This window comes from Chelonoidis abingdonii, chromosome 5, assembly GCF_003597395.2.
Source record: "Chelonoidis abingdonii isolate Lonesome George chromosome 5, CheloAbing_2.0, whole genome shotgun sequence".
Taxonomy (NCBI): Eukaryota; Metazoa; Chordata; order Testudines; family Testudinidae; genus Chelonoidis; species Chelonoidis abingdonii.
In genome coordinates, this window is record NC_133773.1 from 19,440,188 (window position 1) to 19,467,351 (window position 27,164).

The 27,164-nt window shown below is 38.5% G+C and overlaps 1 protein-coding gene across 5 annotated transcripts in view; it reads right to left on the bottom strand.

The window, feature by feature from the left end:
- WDFY3 (WD repeat and FYVE domain containing 3) overlaps positions 1-27,164 on the bottom strand; it is a 320,770-nt gene that overhangs the window by 112,361 nt on the left and 181,245 nt on the right. For all 5 annotated transcript variants that reach the window (XM_032764847.2, XM_075066120.1, XM_032764845.2 and 2 more), the window contains 11 exons: positions 25,234-25,448; positions 23,277-23,389; positions 20,944-21,175; positions 16,854-16,954; positions 15,109-15,327; positions 11,103-11,284; positions 9,987-10,218; positions 6,091-6,251; positions 4,123-4,234; positions 3,516-3,706; positions 279-431 (listed from right to left, as the gene is read on the bottom strand). In XM_032764847.2, the coding sequence (XP_032620738.1) occupies positions 279-431; positions 3,516-3,706; positions 4,123-4,234; positions 6,091-6,251; positions 9,987-10,218; positions 11,103-11,284; positions 15,109-15,327; positions 16,854-16,954; positions 20,944-21,175; positions 23,277-23,389; positions 25,234-25,448 (1,911 nt within the window). The remainder of the gene's footprint in view (positions 1-278; positions 432-3,515; positions 3,707-4,122; positions 4,235-6,090; positions 6,252-9,986; positions 10,219-11,102; positions 11,285-15,108; positions 15,328-16,853; positions 16,955-20,943; positions 21,176-23,276; positions 23,390-25,233; positions 25,449-27,164) is intronic.

Sequence of the window (27,164 nt, forward strand, 5' to 3'; positions counted from 1 at the left end):
TCCTCATCCTCTTCTACAATGAAAAGGTATATCTTTTGTATCCAGTAGTAATTTTATTAGCAGTGAAGCAATTGCAGCAGGAAGATTACCATGAGAATTACACTATGGTAGATCAGAGGCTCTCCACAGCTTGTCCGCTGTACGGAACTATGTATAAAGTATAATATTCTCACAATAATCACCTTCTCTGTTGTGATTTATTGTCAAAGTATTATATTAGCACCTGAATCACAAACTATCCAAACAACATTTCTAGTTGTCAGGAATGCTATACGTACTTCAAAATCACATAGCAGATCTTGGAAGGCAGTTGAATTTGGAATAATGGAGGTTTCATGCCCACTATCCACAGTTCCCACCAAGGAAAAGGTCAAATGTAGTATATGGCTGTTCAAAAGGGGGCGTTTCTTCTTCAGCAACATTGCCAATAACTGGGAAAAAAATTAGCAGCACATGAACATTCTTTCTACATCATTGTTCGGGTCAATAATCCGTATTATAAACATTTTGCACACAAAGAAAATATGAATCTTATCAAAACACAATGGAACCAGCAAAGAAATGTGGACATAGTAAATCCACTTTAACAAATGGGAGCTTTTATAAAATGTAGAACCAATACACTTCCTTTAATCTTGTAAGCTTGAAGGGTGTGATGAAAAAGCAGGAAGATGGAATTAGGATCAACTGGAAAAAGGCAAGAATGTTGAGCTGGAGGGACATTTCACTGCTCTTAAACTATCCAATATTCTTTGCCACTGGCTGGGGCACACATCTAGCACTGCACTGAATTTGCACTGCTGTAACTAGTACCACATCAGACAAAAGGATTGTCCAAAAACATTGATTTAATATGGCAAGTGAAAGGCCGTTTAATGGCCAACACAAGGAGGGCTTTTCAAATCTGAAGTCTGACAATTAGAAAGGGAATATTAGGGGATTCAAAGGCAAGTTACAGAAGTGCTTTATATCCAAAATCTGAACAGTGCTGAATTCTAACTTTTAGTGACCCTAATCTAGTAATTCCATAAAACTGATCATATGCTTTTTCTGGTCCTAGGATTGTCATTTAAAAAAAAAAAGAAAAAAAGTATCTATGAATTATGGTTCTTTATTAATCCCCAGCAAAACACTAGGTCAGAACACCAATAGACACTATTTATATCCTAGAAGTTTTTAAAAACATAATGGCAGATTTGATGATTATTAATGGCAGATTTGATGATTATTTGATGCAATCAATAGCTCTAAAACCTTGATATTCTGGGTGTTTTTGTGGAATGAGCTCTTACCCCATAAGAGAGAGGAAAACTAGACAGCTGACAGAGCAAAATCCAGTCCAAGATTATTTCAAGGTTCTTTAAGAGGATACAGCTTGACCCGTGACCCTTTCTGCTGTGTCAACAAATAGTCTATGGGACTTTCTGATTGTTTTTGTTCTCTGCAGGTAAAAGGCTAAGGCTCACCCAACGTCGAAGGAATAGAGCCTCCTTTCTTCTGAGGATGTGAGAGGTTTTGGGAAGAACACAGGTAAGGAGATAGTCTGGTTCCAGTGAAACTCAGACTACTCTGGGGGTGAATTTAGGGTGTAAACATAATGAAACCGTGTCCTTATGGAATACAGTGTAAAGAGAATCCATCATCAGCACCCCAAGCTCACCAACTCTCTTGGCTGAGGTGATGGCTACGAGGAATGCGACCTTCATGGATAGGAGAGACATGAAGCAAGAAGCTAATGGTTCAAAAGGAGGCTCAGTGAGTACTGAGAGAACCAGGTTCAAGCCTCATTAAGAAGTAGTCTTTTTTATAGGCAGAGATTTACTGATTAGGCCTTTCCGGAATCTGCTATTCAGAGGGCGTGCGAAGATCTAATAGCCCTATGAAGGCACATGGGATACACTGATTGCTGCCAAGGGGACCCATAAGGAACGGACAGACAAACCTGCTGTCTTCAAGGAAAGAATATAGTCCATAATGAGAAGAATATCTGTGGTTTCTGGAAAAGTGCACCTAGAAAGAGAAACGCTTGCACTTGGCTAGGTTGCAATTCCTAGTGGAATCCTTCCATTAGAAAGGATATTCTGTACACCTTGAGAACATGATTGCTCTAAGGACAATCCCCATTCAAAAAACAGGCTCGGATGTAGTAGCCATGGATTTGGATGCCTGATCTTGCTATTCCTGAGTCAGTAGATTGGGAAACGCAAAAAGGATGATCAGTGCCTGAGATGACATGTGTAGGAGATTCGGGTACCAAAGCTGTCCGGTCCTCCTGAATCATGCACAAAACTTGAAGCAGGAGTGGAAATGGAGGGAAGGCGTAGTTCCGATGATCTGACCATGGAAGAAGTAGAGCATCACCCTGTGAGTGGTGACCCAGCGCTCTTCTGGAACAGAGTATGTTGCCCTTACTGTTTGTTTGGGAGGTGAACAGATCCCTGGTGGGGGAATCCTATAGGTTGAAAATATTTTTCACCACAGAGTTGTGAAGCTCCCACTCACGATCAACTGCAAAGTGTCTGCTGAGAGAGTCTGCTAGCACATTATGATTTCACTATGGTGCTCATGGACTGTCAGGTTGGCAAGTACACAGTTTGAAGTCACATTTGTAGACAATGAAGGGGGAGTGCTACAAACTCTTGGCAAGTAAGCTCTTAGCATGATGGCATTTAAGGATGCCCCAATGAAGTCCAAGCAGGGCCGGTGCTACCATTTAGGCGGACTAGGCGGTTGCCAAGGGCACCAGGATTTGAGGGCGCCAAAATGCGGCACACTCCAATTTTTTTTTTAAGTGTTTGAGTGGCCACTGCCCTGGGAGGTAGAGGGAGTCTGAGCTACCACCGGCAGCCCAGGGATTCCCCTGGGTCAGCGCGCCACCGCTGGCAGCCCAGGGGTTCCTCTGAGTCAGCGGGCCACCGGTAGCTGAGGGGTTCCCCTGAGTCAGCGGGCCGCAGCCGGCAGTCCAGGGGTTCCTCTGGGTCAGCGCGCTGCCACCGGCAGCCTGCAGCCCAGGGGTTCCCCTGGGTCAGTACGCCGCCGGCAGCCTGGGGATTCCACCGCGCAGTCGCTGCTTCGCTTCTCCCACCTCCCAGACTTGCGGCGCCAACCAGCTGTTTGGCGCTGCAAGCCTGGGAGGAGAATTAGAGCAGGACAGCATGCTCGGAGAGGATGCAGAGCAGAGGTGAGCTAGGGTAGGGAGGTACCATAGGGCTCCCCGGGCCTGGGGGCGGGGAGCTGCCACAGGGGGCGGGGGCGCCTCAGGGCAGAGGGGAGCTGCTGCAGGGTTGGGGGAGCGCAAGGTGGAAGTTTCGCCTAGGGCGCGAAACTTCTTTGCATCGGCCCTGAGTCCAACACCTTATTTATATTATTCAACTGATAGTAAGGCAAGCTTAAAAACAGCAATTGATACCAAATATAATAAATATAAAGCAATTTTAAATGCATTGAAATGTAAGTGTGCCGAGTTACACAGAAATTCAGTCTACCTGGTCCGCTATGTCTGACTTCTTACGTACCTGATAACCTTTGATTCTTTCCATTTCTTTGCTGGCTAGTGGGTTGCTCTTTACGACACACACCAAGGCCTTCACAGCTGCGTATAGTCCTTCTACATCTGATGCCATGGCTACCAAACCCAGAATAGCAGCAGCTCCCCCAATGTATTGTAATGTAGTGGCAACAGGCTTTGGGACAAATGTTCTTACTCCTATGCATAAGGTGGTAAAAATAAAATAATTAAAACCTACCTCACTTTTTGTACAGGAATCATAAAAATTACAAGACAGATATATTTTACTATCAGTATCATTAAAACAAAAATAAAGTTGATAAAGTCTATTAAGCTCATAAAAAGGAAGAAGAAGATGATGTTTATTTAATTGGCTTAGTGAAAGCATAGGTATTGTGGAAAATCATTGTGATGTTTATATTTTCTAAATGGCAGAAATTAAACAAAGAAAACATGTTAATAAAATAAATGACATGATTAATACAATAACATAATGTAGACAATCTTATTTGATGGATACTTAATCATATCCATCTTCTAGACCTTTGTTCTTATATACTGTAAATCAAAAATATTTACTGCAGTAAACACACATTAACATTAAATGATCTCACCCAAATATCCTATCAGAGCTGCTCCAATGGTGCGTGCAGGTCCATTCAGATGTCCTGCTGAGTTGTGCAGTAGCTTCACTGGTGTGGCATTTTCATGAGAAGAAACAGCCAGCTGAATAAAATACCATGAAAAAGAGCATTGAGTCAGAAGACTTTTGCTGTTGTTGAAAATGATGTTGCGTCTCTACAACAGTATCCTGCAACATTCCAGGCAAACCTTAGGGAATTAAGTTAAACCCTTTTGAATTATGTTCAATATCTTTGAGGGCCCATCATATTGGAAATGAAAATGTTTGTATACTATTGTGGGATTGTTTGGAACTTCTTTAAGAGCAGGAAGGATTAATGAAATCTCTGGGAGATATTAGGTATCTTAAACGATTTTTGGGGACACTATGTGTGAACTGGATTTCCTAGGAAATAGTTAGGAATGAGGGGAATGCAACTGGTCTACTTCAAAATCCATCCTTTTAAAGCCATGCTCTGAGGGAAAAACAAAACAAAACAAAAACAAAAAAACCACAACAACTATTGTTTACTGATTACCTGCTCCTGGAAACTCCAGATCAAGCACCCCTGAACTATATAAAGATTGGACAACTAACTTTTTGTGTGTGCCAGCTCTCAACTGAAACTGTTCTGAATTTGTGAAACATAACAGTTCCCTTTGAGGGGGTCTGAAGGACTCCCCTGCCAGAACCCACATTGGAGACACTGGGGGCAGGCAGGTGGGAATCTCTGGTAAATTTATTAGCATGTATGTAGGTTCTTTTATGGTTTTTAATACGTTTTCTCTGCACTGTTTATACCCCAAGAAAAAATATGTCTGCATAGAAAGTCCTATGTGATACTTTATAACTGTGGTCAACTTTACACTGTGTACCATCCCTGAAAGGAGAAGCAAGCAGCCCTGTTTACACACATGGTCTTTTGCCGTGAAGCCAGGGAACTGTGCAACCTGGAAATGTTACAGTCAGAAGACACACACACACACAGGTCTCCTTCCAAGAAAGGCAACAGCTGGGGACCTGGACCCTAAGAGTGAGTCTCCTTCCTAGACTACAGAGGGGCAACAGAGGTGCAGCTGCCCTGAACTGTGACAGATGTGACAATTTCTCTCTCTTTCTCATGGTACAGAATGGATAAGGTTTAAAAATAAAATTAACTTTCAAAGAACCCAAAGAGGCCACTGAGATAACTTATCACAGAAGTTGGACAGAACCTAGGATTTCCACTGACCCTAATTTCTATGAAAGGAATTACAACACTTAGAAATGGTGATCCCATAACTAATCAATTCAGTGACAATTATATTAGCTAAGAACATCATTTGTTAGATTGATTATCAGCTTCACAAATCAAAATAAAAATTAGAGACATAATATTGCTCCAAGTAAAGGAAATTAGTCAAAATAGCATTAACTTAGAACCTTCAAACATTTATGGTTATGAGGGTTAGCGGAAGAACACACATTTGCACATTCAGAAGATCGGGCCATTAGTAACATTTACTTCCATTACTATCAATTTTGTTGTTCTACAATATGGCCTTAAATATTTTCATTGGGAATTACAACAAGCATCTGCAATAAAGGGAAAAAAGGAATAAAACAGTCATTAGTAATTCTAATGGAGAGGATCATCTAAGAGCATCATCCCATAAAATGGTGCAATGCAGTTTAAAAAATTTATCTAAGAGAAAAATGAACACAGAACAGTTTTAGTAAGTAGGACCCAGATCCACAAAGGTATATAAACACATAACTTCCACAGATTTCAATAGAAATTAAGAGTCTAAATACGTTTGTGAATTTGGGCCTACGTGATGGCTATCACAGCAGTGTAGAGCCCAAATGTCAGACAGAATTAAAAACAAAAATTAACAGTGAAAATATGTAGAATTATAAGTCTGAGACCATTTTTAATCTAGCAAATTTCTGAAGTAATACCATGTGTTTTCTAACATACCTGTTTGGCAATAGCTTTACTATCCAATTTGTTGTAAACTTTCCTTATTCTTGCCACTGTAAGTGAAGAAACTGAGAGTGCATATAAACCAAAAGAGACTTTCTCCTCTGGTACCAAAGATACTGGAGATGGGCTGACTCCTTCCGATTTAGAATCTTTACCTTTAAGATAAGAAAAACTTATTTTAAAACCAGAACTGTTTTTCTGTAGAGTAAATTTTAAAAGTAAAATTTCAGTACACTTTATGCTAGAGAAAGGCCTCCAGAATAAATTCAGTGGCTCTGAATAACCCTTCTAAAGATAGAGTGAACATCAAACAGCACTGTGTACAGTATAAGCCTATATATAAGGCATAGAACTTGTGTAACATGCCCCTATTTTTAAAAACAGCAATAAGTTTATTTTCCTTCCTATTCAAAGGTAAATTATATTCATTCTTAATGGCCAGTTTGCTGTCTGTGACTGACAGTACAAATTCTGTCTTCCCCCTCCTCACTCACTCAAGACGGGCAACGAAGTCAGGCTATTTCCCCCACTTCTTTCTGACCCGAAAGAGAGCTGTTAAGACCACCCCATTAACCTTGCTAAGAAGGCAAGTCTGTTACCAAAGCCTGGTCTTAGAAAATTCACTAGGATGGGAATATGCACTGCCGTGATCAAGCCATGGAAACCAAATTAGCCAGTAAACAGCAATATTATTTGCCTTTCTGTGGCTTGGTTTGCGACAACCTGACAATAAAAACTTTCTGCTAAGAGTAATACTCTAGGAAAGGGGAACGAGATCCAAGGCTGAATTAGAAAGGAGTCAAAAGGAGAATGAGATTCAAGGCTGTATCTCTGTTGTAATTTGTATGTATGCTGGGGGGAGGATTCTCTCTAGTGTCTATAAGCTGAAAGACCCTGTAACAATTTACCATCTTGATTACAGAGACAACTTTTATGTTTTTCTTTCTTTTATTAAAAGCTTTTCTTTTTTAGAATCTAATTGATTTTTTGGTTATCTTGTGTAAGACCCCAGGGGAGGGAGTCTGCACTCACCAGGGAATTGGTGGGAAAAGGAGAGAAGGGGGGAGGAAAAACCTGCTCTCTGTGTTTATCTCTGTCTCTCTCTCCTGGAGAGAGGAGGAGGTAGGGGGAAAGGTGAATTTCCTCTTTGTTTTAGATTCATGGAGTTTGAATCTGTCTACCTCTCCTAGTGAACCCAGGGCGAGAAGAATCTGGGAGGAAGAGGGGAGGGGGAAGGGAATGGTTTATTCCCCTTTGTTGTGAGACTCAAGGAGTTGGTCTTGGGGAGTCCCCTGGGAAGGTTTTGGGGGGACCAGAATGTACCAGGCACTGAAAGTCCTGGTTGGTGGCAGCCTATCAGATCTAAGCTGGTAATTAAGATTAGAGGAATTCATGCTGGTACCCCTTCTTTTGGACTCTAAGGTTCAGAGTGGGGTTTTATACCATGACAAATACTCTAGGAAAGGGGAATGAGATCCAAGGCTGAATCAGAAGAGGGATCTGAAGCCCCAGAGGAAATCAGGAAGGCAAAGAGAATCCACTGCCCTGGAAGGGGATGCTTCTCACAAAGTTATGCTCCACCCTTGCGCGCGTAGAGCTGCATCTGCAGTGATTAGTGAAAAAGTGCAGTGCAAATCTTGTTCACTTAATGTCTCCTCTCTCTGGGTCAGCAAGTGTCTATGGCTCCAGTGGAGCAGGCTCTAAAACTCACTTGACAGGGAATTCCTGTGGTTCTCCCAAGCCTCCTGGATACCAGATTTGATCCTTCGTTTATGACATATTTTGATGCCTGGGGGTCTTTCCTTTAACCATGAAGACAATGAATGGAAGACTATTCCTTCAAGATTTCTAATCTAGGTATATCTTAAGAACTCTTCGGGGGTCCAGACTGTGCCAGGTTTTTCTCTTTATGGCTTAAGACTGGGACTGAAACTTAGAAAGAAGGCATCCTGGTTAACTGAAAGAGGGACAAGACTTTTGGCAAAATAAATGACAGGGGCAAATGACCTAGAGAGACCAGTTTCTCTCTCTGAAAGACCCAACATAGAGGATTGCAGGAAAACAGAGAGCTATCCTATTCTCCTAGGTAAGGTCTCCAACAACTATCCTCAGGGAGAAAAATGCAAATCTGCCAGCAGGGAGGCTTGAAGGCAATTTTATACATGTTCAGACTATGCAGAGACACTGGGAAGTTAACCAGATTGAGAACAGAAAAAGACACCTACCCTTCAGGGAAATCTGATACCAAGGAAGAAGGCCCCACAGTTGTACCATCTATCAAACCCCTTACAGTGCTTAGCACAGCACACAGTAAAGGAACAAGTGGCTAGGCCTTTGACAAGAACATTTTAGCCTGCCTAGGCGGAAAGAAAAAAAATCTTTGTCTTCCATCACATGGAAAAACTCAGCTTATTCAGGAAGAATGTGGAAGTGGTCACTTTTTCATGGGTGCAGTACAACCTAAAACACCCCCAATGAAGAAGCTCAGCTTCAGTGAGTCAGGAGAAAAGACTCAGGAGTACTGAGTCCGAGTCATCATTGGACCCTACTGAATAAGGTCTTTGCATAAGGACATAGGGCTCTTTACTTCTTGCTCGACTAGGTCCATGTGCCAACCCTGCCTTGGTCATTTTTGGCAATTAGGTTTTAAAAAGTCTTGTGCTGAGCAGTTTTCATTAGGATTCCCCACATGAGCAGGAGGACAGTAATCTAGAGAAAAGATTAATGGAATAGAAAATGGGTCCAGAGCTTGAGTTATTAGGTCTGGATACCTGCTGCCAGAAAAAGGAGCACTTGACACTGAATTTTGTTGTGAACAGTTCTCTAACAAGGATTCCTCAAATCTTGGGAGCTGGTTGGAAGGCCTCTAAGGTGAGCTTCTTTACTATTTGTGAGTGATAGTTTTTCCCTTCTCAGCTCCAGACACCACTTGAAATGCTGTCTCTCTTCTGCAACTATTGGGACAGCCTTTGGCATCATGGGAAAGATTCTTTCATCCTTCAGGCAAGCTCTGTGGTTAGTTTTTTCTGTCACAGCTCATTTCACCCACTGCCTCTCACTCCTCTGAGATAATGGAGGTTTTTCTCAGTGACAGCAGAAAAATGTTACAGTCCCTGTGGGAAAAAGCTACTGTAAGAAGCTATACGCTTTATTATTTTTTTTTGGTTGTTTTTTTCTTTTTTCCTTTAGCCTTTTGTGCTTGAGAGTTCTGTGACTATCAGAGGCAGCCATGGAAATTTCCTCCCTGCATGTTGCTTTCAGTGAAACAGGAATCTAAATGCAGAGGTAAAAGGAGTTCTACAAAGAAGGAAAATCCTGGATGATTGCTGTTCATCATCCTGTCAGAGCAAATGAGGAGGAACCCACTGTCTGGGAAACATGTTGAATAGCTCTCTCTGGAACAGCTCAATCACTACACCATCACCATATTCCATTTCCAAAAAGAACTCTCAGAAAATGTTTACAATACTAATGTAACCATTGCTCTCCTTTTTTTGCAATAAACCCTTAATAATTGTGTATGCACTACATTTTGTCCAGTGTAATTTTATTCTCAGTTGAGCTATGTTTAGCCACTATAAGCAATTATATTTCAATATAGCTTTGTTTAAATCAGTGGACCAATGAAAAGAATTACAATATTATATATTGATGCTGGAGACCAAGAATTTATTCACAGTCCATATGTTAAAATAAGAATTATGAGATAATTCTGAATTCGTAAGAGTTTGGTTCATAGCAATATCTTTTCCTATGAGTTGCTGGGCCCTCACTTTTCTCAAAAAGTAAGTAAATGGCTTCCATTGTTCACAGGGTAGATTCAGAATTAAAAAAGATCCAAAAAGATAATCCTCCCTAAAATCATTTACAACAAATTTATTTGTACTTACATGGGATGTACACTGCTTGAAAGCTTCCAACATAATTTGGTCCCAGCTCATAAATGGTGCTAACACTTGAAAGAGGCAAGACTTCCTCTAAGAAATGTGTTGGTCCCAGACGCCAAACCAAGGAGGAGATCTGGCGTTGGGCAGGTGGTGTGCCAGTATAGGCATAAACTGTGCTCACTACTGGTGGATTAGCAGAACCTGACCCGCCTGGGCTACTGTGAACATAGTGAAGCTGTAAAAGAGAAACAAGCGACAAAGTTGTTAGGAGGAGTACAAAGCTATCACAAAAAAACTTGGAAATTTAGCAAGTGTTTCATGTGTTCAAATATATATGTAAAACATTAGCTAGTTAATCCTGACAACATTTCTTTTGAGATAATTGTGCCTATGCTGCTAAAGGGAAATTGAAACACAGAAGTTCAGTAACTTGCACAAGATTACTGACTTTGTGGCACATCCAGGCTCAGTGGCGCTGGAACACTTTTTATAGTGGGGGTGCTGAAAGCTTGCGAAACCGCAAAGCTCTCTGTTTACTTTGCACCTGCCTTTACCTCTGTCCGCGGTCCCCCCACCCCCTAGAACTGGGGCTGGGAGCAGGGCCATGGCTCCAGGAGAGGGGGAAGCAGACAGGGGTAAGGGGGCCAAGGCTGGGACCACAGCTGAGGCAGATGTAGAGCCCCAGGCATGGGGATGGCGGGAGCAGAGCCCTGGGGTCAGCAGGAGCTGAGCCCCGCGTAAAACCTGGGCGTGCTGCGGCACTCCCCCACCCCACCCTGTTCCTGCACCTATCACCATGATTCAAAACCTATCAATAATGAATGATGGCCCCCATTGTTGTTACAAAGCACATAACAGATTTTGTTTTTTACCTCTTTCCTTTTAATAATAGTAGGACTGAATCAACATTGTGTAATGAAGGAGGATGTTTGTAGAACATTTGTTACAGATAGTGCGTGTAAGGAATGATGCAGGGAACTTAGAAAAAGTCTTTTCTATTTGGAAGCAAAGACGCTCCATCACCATGGGCACAAGTAAAATACATCAGTGTGATGTAAAAGAATATATAGCAAGCCTAGTGGAACAACACAAAGTTAAAATGTAAAGTTTTTACTCCACCTTCACAGTATTAACAAGCAATCCATCAATGTAAAGTGCAGCTGTACTGTTTTTCAGCATGCCTTTACTCATCACCAGAACGAGATGATGCCACTGGCCTTCCACTATGAGATCACCACAGCGAAATCGAGCACAACAAGGAAGAATCTCATAGAAGGATGATTCTTCACTGAAGTCATCAACTAAAAGGAATATTAATGGGAAATGGTGGCGATCATAACAGTCTACTCCTCTATTACCTTAAGACTTTACATTAAAATATTATAAATCAATAAATTAAGGTTGACATTTCAGAAAACAAATACATTTGAAGGCAACCAAAAACCCAATAAAAAGTTACATGATCTGAGTAAATCAAATATTGCTTTACTTTCAATTAAAATGAATGTGAACACAGAATTTTTCAAGTTTACTTTATTGAGCACGTATTTTCAGAGTCTGATAATATGAATTCCCTTACAGAGTTGCAGAAAGAGAAATTAGTATAGCATTATTAGTTTTAACAGTTTCCACACTTATATTTCTTTACTTTTTATCCAAGAAAATCCTAAGAGCACAGATTAATTTTTACACTTCATTTCTCTTATTGTTCTTACCTGCTTTGAAATAGTAACTTGAAGCCCTATCTCCTGCGGCAATACTTTTCTTCATTTTCATTGTGGAAGTACATAAGTGACACAAAATGATGTACTATCAAGACTCTAGTACTTTCTATACGAGTACTAAGGGTGGAATTTTCAGAATTGCTCAACATTGTCCCAACTCAAATCCCACTGAAGTCAACAGGAGTTTTACCAATGACTTCAGTGGGAAGAGATGTAAGACAACAATTCTGAAAATCCCACTATAAATAATCTTACGCAAATTCAGTACAAAGGACCATCATTAAAAACTTTATAAGAGATGGATTAACTAGTGACCAAGTCATATAAAGGTGGGACACAGACGATGAATTCTCATAAGGTCATAGAGAACTCTGACCCGTGATGCTGGTTCTCTCAGATATGTTGATAATGTTTTGGTGAGGTTTTTTTTCCCCCTTTTTTCAACTACTGTACAGAGAAAACGGAACTGCCAAATTAAAAATCTCTCAATTTCGACATACCTTGAAATAACAGTTCAATAATCTTTCATGAGATTAAGAAAGAAAATAATATAAATCAGAACATTGACTAAGGCCACTGGAAAAGTACAGGAAATTTTGTCAAAATTTGAATAGTTTTTGCCTCAATCTGGAAATTGTCTTAAAAACAGACTTCTTTCAAAGCAAAATTTACCAAGTAAATAGGAAAACAATAAGTTAGTTGGATCAATTTTATTTAAAACTATTAAATAATTACTTTTACATAACATTTGTTTGGAATTTTAATCAATCTTCAAAATCTGTGTGTAACATAGATGACACTTCTCATCCTCAATTTATATCCGGGGAGTCAGTGAGTTTAAAATAATTTGTCAAAATTAACACTGCAGTTTAGTGTTTTAGCAGGCCCAGAACTATACTGTGCTCTTTCCTAGTTCTTAACTCTTCAAAAAGAACTGCTGATTTCATTTTCAAAACATTTAATGTGTTTTATTTTAACTGAAACATTGCTCATTTTGCATAACGAGCATTTTAAATTTAATTTTGGAAGACATGAACAACTCCCAAGACCCAATTACACTAGCTTCTTATGCAGTCACTGCTCCAAGCTCTATTTTAGACCTCCCGGGGGGGACGGGGGGGACCTTGAAGATTCATCTACCAGGGAACAACTTAATAGAAAATGAGTTCTCTCAGCCTTCCTTTCATCTTTGTCTATTCAGGCAAAAGAAACCACTCACTTCTCACCTTAGTGACAGCATCTGGGGAAAGCTCTGATTTCCTTACAGATTTCAAGAAAAATAAGGACAAAACCAGGTGACCTAGAACTAGCTTATAAATACACACGATCTTTTTCCAGACTTGTTTCTCACAAGACAAACACGTCATGGGTACACAACTCTTGATTACAAAAGGAATCCTCAAGTAAACAGTTCAATCCAAAATACCATCAACACTTTCAAAACTGGAACCTCCAGCAGGCTTGTAATATCAGTTCTTAGGTACTTATTTCCTTCACACTTTACAACACTAGCCAATCATAAGAAAATAGTAAGGTGACACTTTACCAGAGCAGATTTTCCAAGCCAATTAAAAAATAGTGTTTGTAACCTGTCCGAAAACTTCAGGTCTTTTCTGACAATGCCTTTTCAAATCCAGTACTTCTTGGAAGAGTGAGAAACATACCACTTGAAGCCTAAAATATTCAAGTTTGGCTTACATGCAGGTAAAAGCAGCAAAGAATCCTGTGGCACCTTATAGACTAACAGAAGTTTTGCAGCATGAGCTTTCGTGGGTGAATACTGTTAGTCTATAAGGTGTTAGTCTATAAGGTGCCACAGGATTCTTCGCTACTTTTACAGATCCAGACTAACACGGCTACCCCTCTGATACTTGACATGCAGGCAAAAGAAATTACACAGATTTATCAAGATATATTTCTCTCCCAAAAAGAAGAGTCTACAGTCTCAGAGTTACAATACTTGTGTGATTGAAGAATTTTAGAACCCACTGTGTTATCGCTATTAAGTCTCTCATTTTTATTTCCTGAACTTCTGACATTTGTGACAATATGAATATGAAATTAGAATAAAAAAGAGGAATACTAGAAAGTATGATCTGCTCAGCTTTCTACAAGTAATTCAGTACATGGAAGTTCTTAATGCATGTAGCTCCAATGCGTCAGATGAAATGGGCTGTAGCCCACAAAAGCTTACGCTCAAATAAATTTGTTAAGTCTCTAAGGTGCCAGAAGTACTCCTGTTCTTTTTGCTGATATAGACTAACACGGCTGCTACTCTGAGAGCTATAAGTTTTAATAACTAGCTGAATTTACTTTTCATCCAGAGTCTGGATAACCTGTTCATATTGTTTCAAGCCCATTTAAAAAGACAATAATATTGTTAGACCTACCCGAAAATAATTAACCCTTTCATAGCATCCGACTTCAGTGATAAAAGGATACCTTTTAAACTACTTTTGAAGCATTAACCTCTACTACATGTTTGAAAGTTGTCCTTTTTAATTTTAATCGTCTCTTCCAGAAGACTAGGACTTTACAATCATTATTGACTCAATCTTTATGTAAGTTCTAAGAATTCTACATTAACACATATTTAATCTTCTTACCCAAGGTAATTTCTAGTTTTCATGTAAATTAAGTTTGAAATTAGGTTGAAAACTTTCTTTGCAGAATCTTTACACCTTTGTTATTCCCTTACACTTGGTTTAAGTAGAGTATGTTTTACAAGACTGGTAAAATTAGAGGAAAACATAATAGCAGCTTCCATATCTAATAATGCTACTTCTAAAAAGTTCTAAAGAGTATCAATACAGACAGCTAACTCTAATTATTCAGACGCCTATCATATCCTTACACCCCCAGTCACAGACAGTGCATGAGACCAGATGAGCTCTGCAGGCACTTCTGCAGAATGATTGTAACATTAAGACTGGAAGTAAATGGTTGATCTCTTCCAAATGGCCAGCAAGCACTGGCACAGCCAAAATGTGCTAAGGTGAAGAACGTATGTAACCTTTGTATGTCTTGTTAGCTTTTTTAGAGTAATGGTAGTAAAATTTGTGTTTCTGACCCACAGCACGAAGTCTGAACCAAACATGTTAGTTAATTTAGGAGCAGAAAGACTATGAAAAATGGTGAGGTTCTCCTCCCAGAAATCTGTAGCACTGAGGTTGGTGGTCGTTTTATTTACATGCACACACCAACTTCTCAAAACATTCCCTTAAAATTCAGATAGAAATAGAAATGTGCATTGCATTTAATTTGTTGCACAAGTCATTTAGAGGAAGAAATATTTCAGTGAAAATTCCATCAACTGCAATACCTAGACATCAACTTAACTTTGAAGATATTCTTATACCTCCATAATACTATTAAAAATATGAGAATACAGCACATCTTACCATAGTTTTGAAGCAGTTCTTCTTTAGTTGAAACAATTAGTGATCGGTCTTTTGCTGAGAGGATAATGGCAAGACATACATAGTGCTGCTCTGAAGAGTTTGCTCGTCGCACAACAGTAAATAGTCTGACTGGATGGTTATTAGGAGGTGTACTAAAATGCTCAATGCAAAACCAAGCTGAATAGCTTAAACCAGATGGTGGAGGAAAAAACCTTTCCCCTAAAACAAAAAAACAAAATTTTATTATAGTTGTAGCAGCAATAGCTAAGGTTGCACAAGCATTTCCATTCTGAAGTTTCTTTTGGTAGTTGCTTATAAGCTTTCACTTTCTGGGCTGAAATTTTACAAGTATACACACATATATACACACATGGAAAGTGAAAAGAGCCCACTTTTCCACTTTTTTTTTTTTTAAAAAAAAAACACTCTCCCTCCTCCAGTGTCAGTTCTTTGGAAAAAAATAATTGAAATTTGACAGAGTCATAGTCCTTAGGTACTTTCAGTGTCACAGTGAAGTTTGTTTTGTTTTGACAGGGCTATAATTATTACCCAAAAAAACCCAACCCACAATTCATCCACATGCGGGAAACTGTTAATTATGAGACTTCTGTATAAAAAACAGCATTCTAAAAGGAAAAGGCTGTAGTGTACTTCAATGAGTATGGAATTTGGTGACTCATGCCTCAAAGGTCCCATCTGTAGGAGCTTGACCTCATTTCATTTGATCTCTTAAAATTCACATTGAATGAGGCAGTTCTCTAAAAGCAAGTCCTGTAATCAGGGAAAACAGGAGAATTTAAGTGCTGTCTGCTAAACAGTTCTATATTATAGATGCACATTCTTAACTTTGGCACATGCAGTTATCTCCACAGGATTCTTGATTCATTCAGGTTGGACAGTATTCTATCAGTGAATGTTAGGGGTACTTAATGACTAAAGACAGGAGTCCTATGAATCTGTTTCCCATTCTGGGCTAATTCTGGTTGTAATTACAATAGCATACATTGTAGTACATCTAGTGAAATGAAGTCAATGAACTAACTCAATGTAAGCAATGCAGCACAGCAGAATTGAGCCGTAAGTATATCAACAGTATGATGTACAATGAAGGCCTGCGCTAAATGCCACTGAAGTCAATAGGAGTCTTTCCATTGACTTCAATGACAATTGGATCAGGGCTCACATGTGACGGAGGTCTATCCCTTAAAAAAGGAAGATCAAAATAATACATGTTGTACCATTTATTCTATTCACTGAATGAGGCTGAGATCCTTTATAAATAACGGTATTGTGACGATGCAACAATGATTATTGTATAAACCAATTTGTGTGTGACACCTAAATTACAGCACTTCTTGAGTTTTGGCTGTTTAACACTGCAATCTTAATGTTCTCTTAACATGTCTTCTGAAGGAAGACATTTGACTATGTTGTGTTCATATATACATACATACACACACACACACACAAAACAGTACATTTGCATCACACACATTCCTTTTACACAGTTCAACCTTATGCTGAAAAATCTTTCACTGTAAAACATTTCTACATTTTCTATTTCTTTTTGCTGATGCAGTGGAAAGCAATGGAAAGGTATATAAATAAGATAAAAGAAGAGCTCTAGACTATTTGAGACGGGCATATATAATACTGCTATCGCTTTGTGGTTAACAGAGCAATATAGCAGTCACAAATAGTACAGTCATTAATATATAATATTGTAAACAACTGTATGTACTTACCAGTTCCAATTCCACTCACTACAGCAGCATCAACAAGACCTGTTGTGACAGCATTATTTGTAGGTGCATTGTGGGGAGCCAAACTTGGCAAGAATAGACAGCTGTTAAAACAAATAATATATCTTTATATTAGTGTTTGTGATAGCCAAATATCAAGGCAATTTTCCAATCTCTACTTTATAAGTAAAAAAAACCTAACCTGGAAAAAGATGCTGTAACATGACCACACTGTACTAGAATTCACTTGCTTACATAGAGAATCCAAACAATGTATTACCCCTTAATTTTCTTTCCAGGACTGAACTCTCCTCAAGACACTTTGTCAGTGTCTGTCTTACTGTAGCTACCAGAGGCCGTTGACAGTTGTCCATGAAGCTCTAGGGCCTCTGTCCAACGGCCACTTTACACCGATATTGCAGTCAATCATAACTCACCCCAGCCATTAGGACTGGTGTAATTTGTGTTGGGAGCTGTGTCAGCTAAAGAATCAGAAGGATTCAGGGTCTCATCCTAAATTATTATTAGATTTAATATAAACAACTTCAACACCCTTATTTTGTTAAAATTCCACTATATCCACCCAAAAAACTTACACTGTATATGGCAGATACCTGGAGCACCTTTGTGCCAAAGTATATTTCTGCAGGGAAGTGAAAGTCAAGTCTATAGTCCTTTAAAAAGAAGTATTAATGGATGAACAGATAGCAGTTTTACAGATTTCCTCTGTGGTGGCTGACATCATTTCTCAGGATGCTACTATGGAATGTGTTGAGTGCTCCCTGATCCTTTAAAGTAATCAGTTTATTTATAGATAAGTATTCTTTAGAGAGGCACCTGGCTAACAAGCTGTGGAGGATTTATATACCTTCAGGCCCAAGTATTTAGGATGGTAGGAAAGGAATAAAGTGTTTTCCTGGATTGGTAAGTTTTGACAAGATGTATTTCCACTGCTCTTCCCACATCTAGGATGCGCTGTGTTTCTTCTTTCAGTTGCTGAGGCCTTGGACAAACCGAGGGAAGACTGATTACCTCTGAAATAAGCAAGAGTTTATACTTTGGTGACAAATAACTTTGGAGTCCAAATAGCTACTGTGTCCTCATGTAAAACTGAAAGGAAGATAGAACTACCTTTCTGGTTGAGATGGTCATGCTGCCCTAAGAAACCTTCAATATAATGAGGTCACCTAGGAGAGAGACAAGCCAAGCCTGCATGTATGACACTGCCTATCTTAAAGGCCAGCAATATGGAGGAAGGTGGGTGGTAGTCTTAAGCCAGGCCTAAAGAGTTTGGTGAAGAATACCGAAAAGCTGGAATACTTGTTCTTTTGTTGTGGTGATCATTTTGATATTAGTAAGAGAACTGTACCAGAACAGTTGCATATGTTGAGGCCAGGAAAGATGCTATCTAATTTTGTTCAGAACTTGACACCCAGTAGCCAAGCTTTTCAGTTCAGGCAATCTGTGTCTGGAGGCAGAAGCAAGGCCTGGGATAAGAGATCCTGCCTACTGGGAAGGTGAACAAAGACCTCTGTAACAGCTCCACTTGGTTTGAGTAGCATGGTCTCTTTGGCAAATCCTTGGTTAAGAGGAATGATCAGCACACACCCATCCCTTTCTAACCTTTTGAATCACTCTTCTTAATGGTGGAGAGTGAAAGTGTAGATAAACTGGATTACGACATCTGTGATTCAGGCCATCTGTTTCCCATAATCACAGTTCTGCTTTCCTGACCTGGGGAAAAGTAGCTTCATGTTTGGGTTTTGACTTGATGCAAATAGGTCTAGCTAGGGTAGCTCTCTGGATATCAACTGAATAATTCTTGGTTCAGAAACATTTTCAAGTTATCCACCTACTGATGACATAGCAAGTCTGCTTTTGTGTTCTGGTTTACTTTTATATGGATTGCCTTGGTGCAAGTTAGGTGACCTGCCTGCCTGCAAGAGAATCTGCATCATGTTGACCTTTACACTTGAACTTCCGGTGACCCATCAGAGGTTTACATATGTTATGGTTGTGTTTACTGATTGAATCAGGATGTGCTTCCTTCTCAGGTGATCCTGGAAATCCTGAAGAAGCAACCTGACCAACTCATGTCTAAAATACTGGTACTCTGGAGTCTTAATCTCAATATCCTCTTTGCATTGTGCTCCAGGTGGGCTCCCCATACTAAAATAACACTTTGATCTGGCAAGGCCCCTGTGGAAGATGGTCTAATCAGTGTATTGTCTAACATATATAAATGGGTCTCAACTACTTAACCTGGCTCTCATCACTAATAACTTTATAAGCATTCTGGGACAGAGAGCAGACCAACAATAATATTTTGTATTGATTGTGATATCATAGGTGAAACAAAGAGATTGATGACAAGATGTGACCGGAATATTCAGATCAACTCTTGACAGAGCCACTGAAACCTGAAAGGACTGCTGAAGAAATCACAGTGATAGTAAAAAGCTAGAGTCACCATCCTGAATTTTGTCGTCCTCTTTCAACTATTGTAGCCTCTCTAGGTCTAACATATCGTGGAACTCTTGTTGATCTTTTTTCTTATTATGAACAACATAGAGTAGGGCAATGGGCACCCTTCATCTTGAGGGACAGGTTCTACCAGCTCTAGAAACTGCAAGATTGCATCCAGGATAGTTTAATTATATGTGCCTTGTGATGTCGGAGTGGGGATGTAAAAAGGGAAGTGGAGCAGTCAAACTCCAAAATATCCATGATATACTCTCAATCCAACCTGTCTGAAATAAACTGGAACCAGGCATTTGATAATTGGGATATTCTGTCCTGTAGGTCTACTTCAGGATGGAGAGCTGGTTGTAGTCAATGATACAAACTATTAGGGCTGGAAGGAGGGACTGAATCCATTCCCCAATCTGAGTTTCCCACTGGCTTTCTGCATTCAAGTATTACCCCTGAAATAAGGAAGTTCTCCTTCTTTGGTAACTTTTTTCTTTTCTGGGGGTGGGGTGAGGGGACAAAAAGGTAAAGGAGCTACTCCTCTTGTCTGAAAGCCTGTAGTCCTTTCTGAGAACAGCTTGTCCATGTGACTAGAAACCTTCTTGGTAAGCTTCTGCCCAAACAGAATTCCACCTGAGAAATTTGAGGCAATGGATTTTCTTTGAATAATTATCCATCATCCAGGGTTTCATTCAGAGTTGTCTGACTTGAGATTGCCTGGCAGTATTTTTAAGCCTGTGTTACCTGACATGGAACTCACTGCCAGCCAAGTGGAGTCCACTACAAATGCAGAACTAAGAGATATTTTCCTTACAAATTACTTGAATTCATTCATAGTGGTTTTGAAAGGATATGGCTCTTCAAAAGACAAAATATGAAAAATGTTTTAAGCTTCTTCTATCTTTTAAAAAGCAATCTAGGAGAAATGTTTCTGTTAGAAAATTTCCGAGTATTATAGCACCACATCTTAATCTTCCAAGCGCTTATGTAAACGCTAGCTGATCCTCATAAACGGTCCCACTTACTTGCTGGGAAAATGGCATTAAGAAGGTTAAGTGACTTAACAAAGGGTACAGAGGGAGTTAAGTCCCGTACACGGATCACACCTCTCATTACTGCGATTAAATTGTTCTACAATGATTTGCACTTACTGGCTCAATTTCCTTTTAAAAGTTGCTGCTTCAAAAGAATTTTAGTTCTATTTCTACTTTGCCTATAATTCTCTAGTATACAACTCTCAATCAAATCCTTCCAGGTTTCAGAGTAGTTTAGGATAATTTTAGGGACACAGACTTCATTTGACTCCTGGCAGCTGGCCTCTTTGTGCTAGTATATGGTTGTTTCTCTTCTTTATTTGAAAAGATCTCATCATGCACATGTAAATGGTCATCGAAGTAAGCCATCTTATCAGTGGCATCCACATTTCCACAGGTAACAAAAATTACTTGAAATTCATAAGTTGAATTCAGCATCCTTTGTCTGAAGGAATTGAGTATGTACGTCTTTCTATAGATTGTTTTTGTTTTTTAAACTGCTAATTAAAAATTGCACACACTTCTTTGAAAGAAAAAAGAAATAAGATATTCTTTGCAATATACTATTTGAAAGCGTGGCAAGACCTTACCCAAATCCTTCAAGAGATGTGTCAAATTCAATAAATGCTGGAGTAACTGCCGAGCCGTGAAGTCTGATATCATGTGGGGTTGTCATGGAGACCAAACACTTCACCCTCGTCAGGGGTACTGTGCTTCCTTCTGCTGGCTTTAGCAGGCTCCTGCTTATGCGGTAGTGGTTATCTTCATGCAAGCTGAACACGCTGTCAGAACCCAGACCCTCCATTGATGTGACCATACTACCTACAACAGAAGCCAAGAAAAAATAAATATATTGGCAGAAGAAAGAATTTTTTCAGGCCTTCATTTGTTTATATACTTTTCATGCCCCTTTAACTGCAGTATGGGTGCTTATTAGTCACCAACTCCTCTGTGAGTAGCATTACCCTCATTTTAAAGATGCTAAACTGAAGCAAAGAGATTAAATATCTTGCCCAAGGTCATCAGAAAGTTTCTGACAGACACGGAAACTGAACCCAGATCTCCTAAGTCCCTGTCCAGAGCCTCAGCCACAAGTATCCCTTTTCTTCCTCTCAGATTTTCTGTTGAAACAGAATACCTGATGCTCTGTTCTAATACACTCAGGTTTATTTTGGGTACTGAAGACAATTTTATTTTAAGATTGAGAGAATGAAAAGATAGTATTTTTCAAAGACTCTTGAAGTCTTTTCTGAATATATAAGTAACATACTGCTAAAATAAGTCAAATACATTTTTTCACTGAACATTATACAATATTACTGACCAGTAGTTTTTCAAATTATACCAAGATAAACTGAAATTCTTACTACTACTAGAGTTAGTTTTGAAAAATTTTTAGATTATGCATGTGCCTGTCACCCAACAATGCCTAGCACATGCTACCCAAGACAAATTTAAAGTATGTCAATGATGTAGACTATGTTGAGAATGAATTGATACAGAATAACATTCTCTATTTTTCATGTATCATCTAAGATGCATATGATAAATAATTTTCAGCAGAGAGGGGGAAATATAAATGACATTTTAAAAAGCAGTGGTAAATCCTCATCTGGAATACTGTGTATAATTCTCGTCACCCTTGTTCAAGAAAAATGAATTGAAATTGGAACCAGTGCAGAAAAAGACTACTAGAATGATCAGTGGAATGGAGAACCTCTCTTTTTAGAGGAGGATAAGAGAGTTTGGTTTGTTTCACCTATCAAAATGAAGGCTGGAGTGGATATGATTGCTTTCTATAAATACAACAAAAATATAAACGTAAGGGAGGGAGAAGAGCTATTTCAGATAAAGAACAACACTGGCAGAAGAACAAATGGCTATAAATTGGTCATGAATAAATTTAAGATGGAAATTAGAAGAATATCTCTAACCATCAGAGGAGTACGGTTTTGGAACAGCTTCCCATGAGGAGTAATCGGGGCAGACAACCTAACTACATTTAAAATGGAGCTTGATACATTTATAAATTGATTATATGATGCAGTGGCCTGAAATGGGGAGGGGTGGGGGCAAACGGGGAGTGGGAGGGAGAAGTGGACTCAATGAGTCAGGATGTCCCTTTCAGTCCTATATTAGTATGTCAAAGACAATAAATAGTAACAATTATTTTTCTGAATTTCCTAACTATTAAAAAGATATATCACCAATTTAAAAACTAATACATTTTTAAAAACTGAATTGCAATTAATCTCACGTAGCCTACCAATTTCTATGGATTTTCAAATCATAATTTTTATTTTTGAAAAAATGCCCCCTCATGCTCTCCCTCTCACCTTTTGCCATTTGAAAGACAGAGGAAAGCTGAATATGGCCCTGATCCTGCAGTTATGCTAGGGCATATCTTTACAAATCACACTGAGTCCCACTTAAGCAATGGGAATTGTTTCAGGGATCAATTGCATGACTGGAGCCTAAGCCATTATTGCAGCAGAAATAGTGAAAGGTGATGATACACAAAGGGCTGTCACAAATACACAAAGTATCTTTGAATGACTGTAATCTTAGATGCTATTTGTAAAGGTAAGATTAAAAATCAGAGATGAGTGATAGTTAAGTAGCTTGTGTCCCTTAAAGTTATATATTCCTCACAGGATTTATTTATTTAGTAAGTTAGTTTAACTGGTGACAGATCCCATACTGTTGCTAAGACCTTTTGTGAAAATAATGCTTTTTAATTATAATTGGATAGCTATTTTTCCCCTTAGTAACTAAAAAAAAAACAACCCTATCAAATCATTCAGATTATTTATTTCATTATATGTCAATGCCTCTCTATCTATATCTATAAATTTTGATTAGATATAAAATCAGATTTGCTGAAGAACACCAATTAAATATATTTCTGATGTTGAAGGCTTACTTCTCATCTCTGGTTCATAGCTTAATGAGCTGGGTTTGTGCACTCGGTACAGTTTCAACAGCTTTTTGTCCCAAGCGCCACAATTCAAAGGATTTGCCAAACGTAAAAATTCTCTGGGTAAGAGAGAGAAAGAAATTATACAAAGCAAGTTGCTTACTTGTTTTCATTTTTAAAGTCTGCAACCAAACACAAAACAGAAAATATTAAAACTATTTAAATAAAATATGAATTCCAAAAACAAATACTGACAGCAAGTAAAAATATTTTGATTCAAAACTATTTCTATTTTTAATTACTACTACTGCATACACAATGTGTATGTGTACACAGACAGACAGACAGGTGGTAAATTCACTCTACCACAAAATGTTATGATTTCTAGTTATTTGTGAGGCAATATTTTGTAATAAATCATTACATATTTTTGGATAACCACACTTCTAAAATATAGTAGTAAAAACATATATTCTAGTCTTTAAAGTAAGTAGACTTTTCTCTCAGATTTCTTTTTTTTCTTTGTTTGGTGAAATTATAGCTCATTATACCCTGAAAGATTTAAGTCACTTGTTCTTCCAGAAAGGTACAAAATGGGCTGCACATTTTATCACCAATGTGCCACAATGTTCAGTCTGCAGACTGCAACTGAAGTAGTAGTTTCTGATGTGGATACACACCACTAAAAACCGAACTGATACTACTACATACCTCTTCTGACAACCAATTAACAATCAGACTGTAAACCAGTTAATCTGGGCTAGATCTGAATGGACAGTCCAGCAGGGAAGAGTTCCATGAGTCATTACTAGCCACCTAGTTAATTGTGCAATTTACTTTTTTCAATACTACAGGCACTATTCAATCTATCCAAGATGCTTTTATTATTAAACAGGAAACAAACAACATCAAACTCTTTTCTACTGCTGGCTTAGCCCTGGTCTACACTACAAACTTATATCTGTATAACTATGTTGCTTAAGGGTGTGGAAAATTCACATCCCTGAACGACGCAGTTTTACCAACTCAACTCTTAGTGCTGACAGTGCTATGTCAATTGGAAAGCTTCTCCCATCAACACTACTACCACTTCTCAGGGAGGTGGAGTACCTACACCGACAGGAGAAGCTCTCCTGTCAACATAGGTAGTGTCTTCACTAAGTACTACAGCTCTGTTAAGTGTAGATAAGCCTTAAGGACTGCATAAACATGGAGGAAGAAAAAAAACTAACTTTAAACTGTAGTAATCACAGGGCATTCTGTTACCAACAAGAAACATCAGTGACCAAAGCAAGGTCATCAGCCTTTCAATGTGTTTTATTTTTCTCTCAGAAATCGTGTACGTTACACTACAGCAAATCTATTTTCACAAAGACCAGAAATTGTCACTAAACTATAGTAGTAAGCCAGTAATAAAACCCCACAGACTAGAGGGGTTTGTTCTAGACATTTCTCCTTTCGGGGACCTCTTTCTCCCTCATACATAAATTAGAATAAAGAACTAAAGAAAAGGGAAGGTTTACGTTACTTTATACTGTTTAGGAAGTCTATGAAGAATCTTCTGTAGCAGTGGCTACTTCTTTTTGGTTCTTTTCACATTTTTAACTAAGTTTCTCTTCCCTGCCACCCAAACTAGAAGCTGTAAGGATATGTATTTCGACAGTATAATTTAAAAATATCAGAAAGGCAGCTTAAATCTGAACATTAAAAAAATACTATATTCACAAGGCAACATTCTTATTAACAACAGCAAGGCAACCTGTATTAAAAACTGTTTTGCAAAATAAGGCTATATCCAACAGGGTTATTATCAAACACAAACAAACAGCAATTTTTTCTAATACTTTACTAAGAAATTGAAGTTGCTGAAATTGACCAGCCAACATCATCTATACACTAAACTTTTTGATAGATCAGACCCACACAATGTGAATATCAGTGACCTGAAAAAAATCTTTCTGACCTCAACACCATTGGCTCCAGTGCCTGAGAGGCCAGCCTTTCAAACATCCTCTGGAGTGGGGGATGCAATGAATGGTCCTCATCAGCAAGAGCTGCACTACATCTCTGTAAAAGACGAGCATGGAGGCCAGCTTCACACATTACTTGCTGGTTTCTTTCTGTATGCACCAGGGATTGCAATATGTTGGCCACTGCAAGCTGAAGATCCAATGCATGCTGCAAAATATAATAAATAACAATACCCATATACTAGAAAGGAAATAATTAGCACAGGATATCCTGTAATGCAATTTTAAAAATGAGAAAAGAGAATCTAATTTAAGTACTGTTCCCCTTCTCTTTGAAAAGGGACAAATAAATTAAACAACACATTGATTAGAATTCTGCCAAGGAAATTTGCTCTGGTGCACCTAATGAAAATACCTTCTACTTTAAATAGAAGTGAGCAGACTTAGAAATATGTTCAACTTGCTTAAAAAGTTTTATCCTTATCAGCGCTAACCTATTGTCAAAACCAGTCTTTCCCACACCATCCACTGTAATAAACTTTGTGTCGTATGCAGCACATTTGTCGTTACAACTGTGAACACAAAAAGGCTTCCAAACTCAAAAGAGAAAAACAGCAAAATGTTGTCATAGCTATACATGTCTGATAGTTTTTGGAGCTTCATTTTGATAAACAAGGATCTGTGGGGTAAATACCTGAACTGAAATCTCTTTAAAATAGTTAGCAAAAATATCACATAAATCCTGTTTAGCAAGATGAATATATACACAACTATAAAATATTGTGTTTTAATACTTTCTACACTGCTAAACTTAAAGATACCCGTAGCTGTTTATGAAACGTAACAAAAAAAATGTTGCCATACTGGATTAGATAACTAGTCTATACAGTATAGTGTCCTGCCTTTTCTCCAGCATAATACATTACCTGATGCTTCAGAAAGGAAAGCAAAAAATTCATAACACTTGCTAACACTTTTACTATATGAGATTTAATCAAAAAGTAAAAGAGGACTAAGAACCAAAATGATTTATACTGGTGAAATATTTTTTTATATAAGCAATTATTTATGATGCTCCTTCTACTCAACTGTATTGATTACCTTAGTCTTATAAAAGCAAGTATAATAAAAAGGACAAATAAAACTCATAATATTCCGTGAACCTTTGCTATATCGACAGATATGTATTTGGTCTATTATCTGAATCGTACTACACCAAAAAGCATGAGTAAAATAATCCCTCTACCAACAGCCATATTACTGTTACTACTAAGGATTTTTTCCACCTTTCTTTAATAAATAAAAACCTAGCTGGTATAAATGCTAGGTTGACAGTTTTGGAGACTGAAGTCCTCTTACATAACCACTAAAACATGGGTAGAAGGACAGCAACTGTGCAAGCTTCCTCACACTACCCTTCCAATGTCTTTTACCCTGACCTAGGGGTAGGTTGAAGAGGAGCAGGGTAAAAGATTGTAGAGCCTGTACCCATTTCCTTGAACTCTCTGCTGGTTCTTTCAGTAATAATGGCAATTAGTGGCAGTTACGCATAAGGTCTATTTATGTAATCTCTTACTCTTTGATATTTGGACTACAACTAGCACATCTTAGGGGGCACTAAACCACCTCCAGCTATTAACTTTGATTTAATCAATACCTTCGTTCAATTCACTAAAACCTACACTAAATTTCAACTAGCAACATACAAATAAGAGACACTGTATCCAGACCGGACAGTCTCTGTGTAAAAGAATAAATGGACACAAATCAGATGTCAAGAATTATAACATTCAAAAACCAGTTGGAGAACACTTCAACCTCCCGGCCACTCGATTACAGACCTAAAAGTCGCAATATTACAACAAAAAAACTTCAAAAACAGACTCCAACAAGAGACTGCTGAATTGGAATTAATTTGCAAATT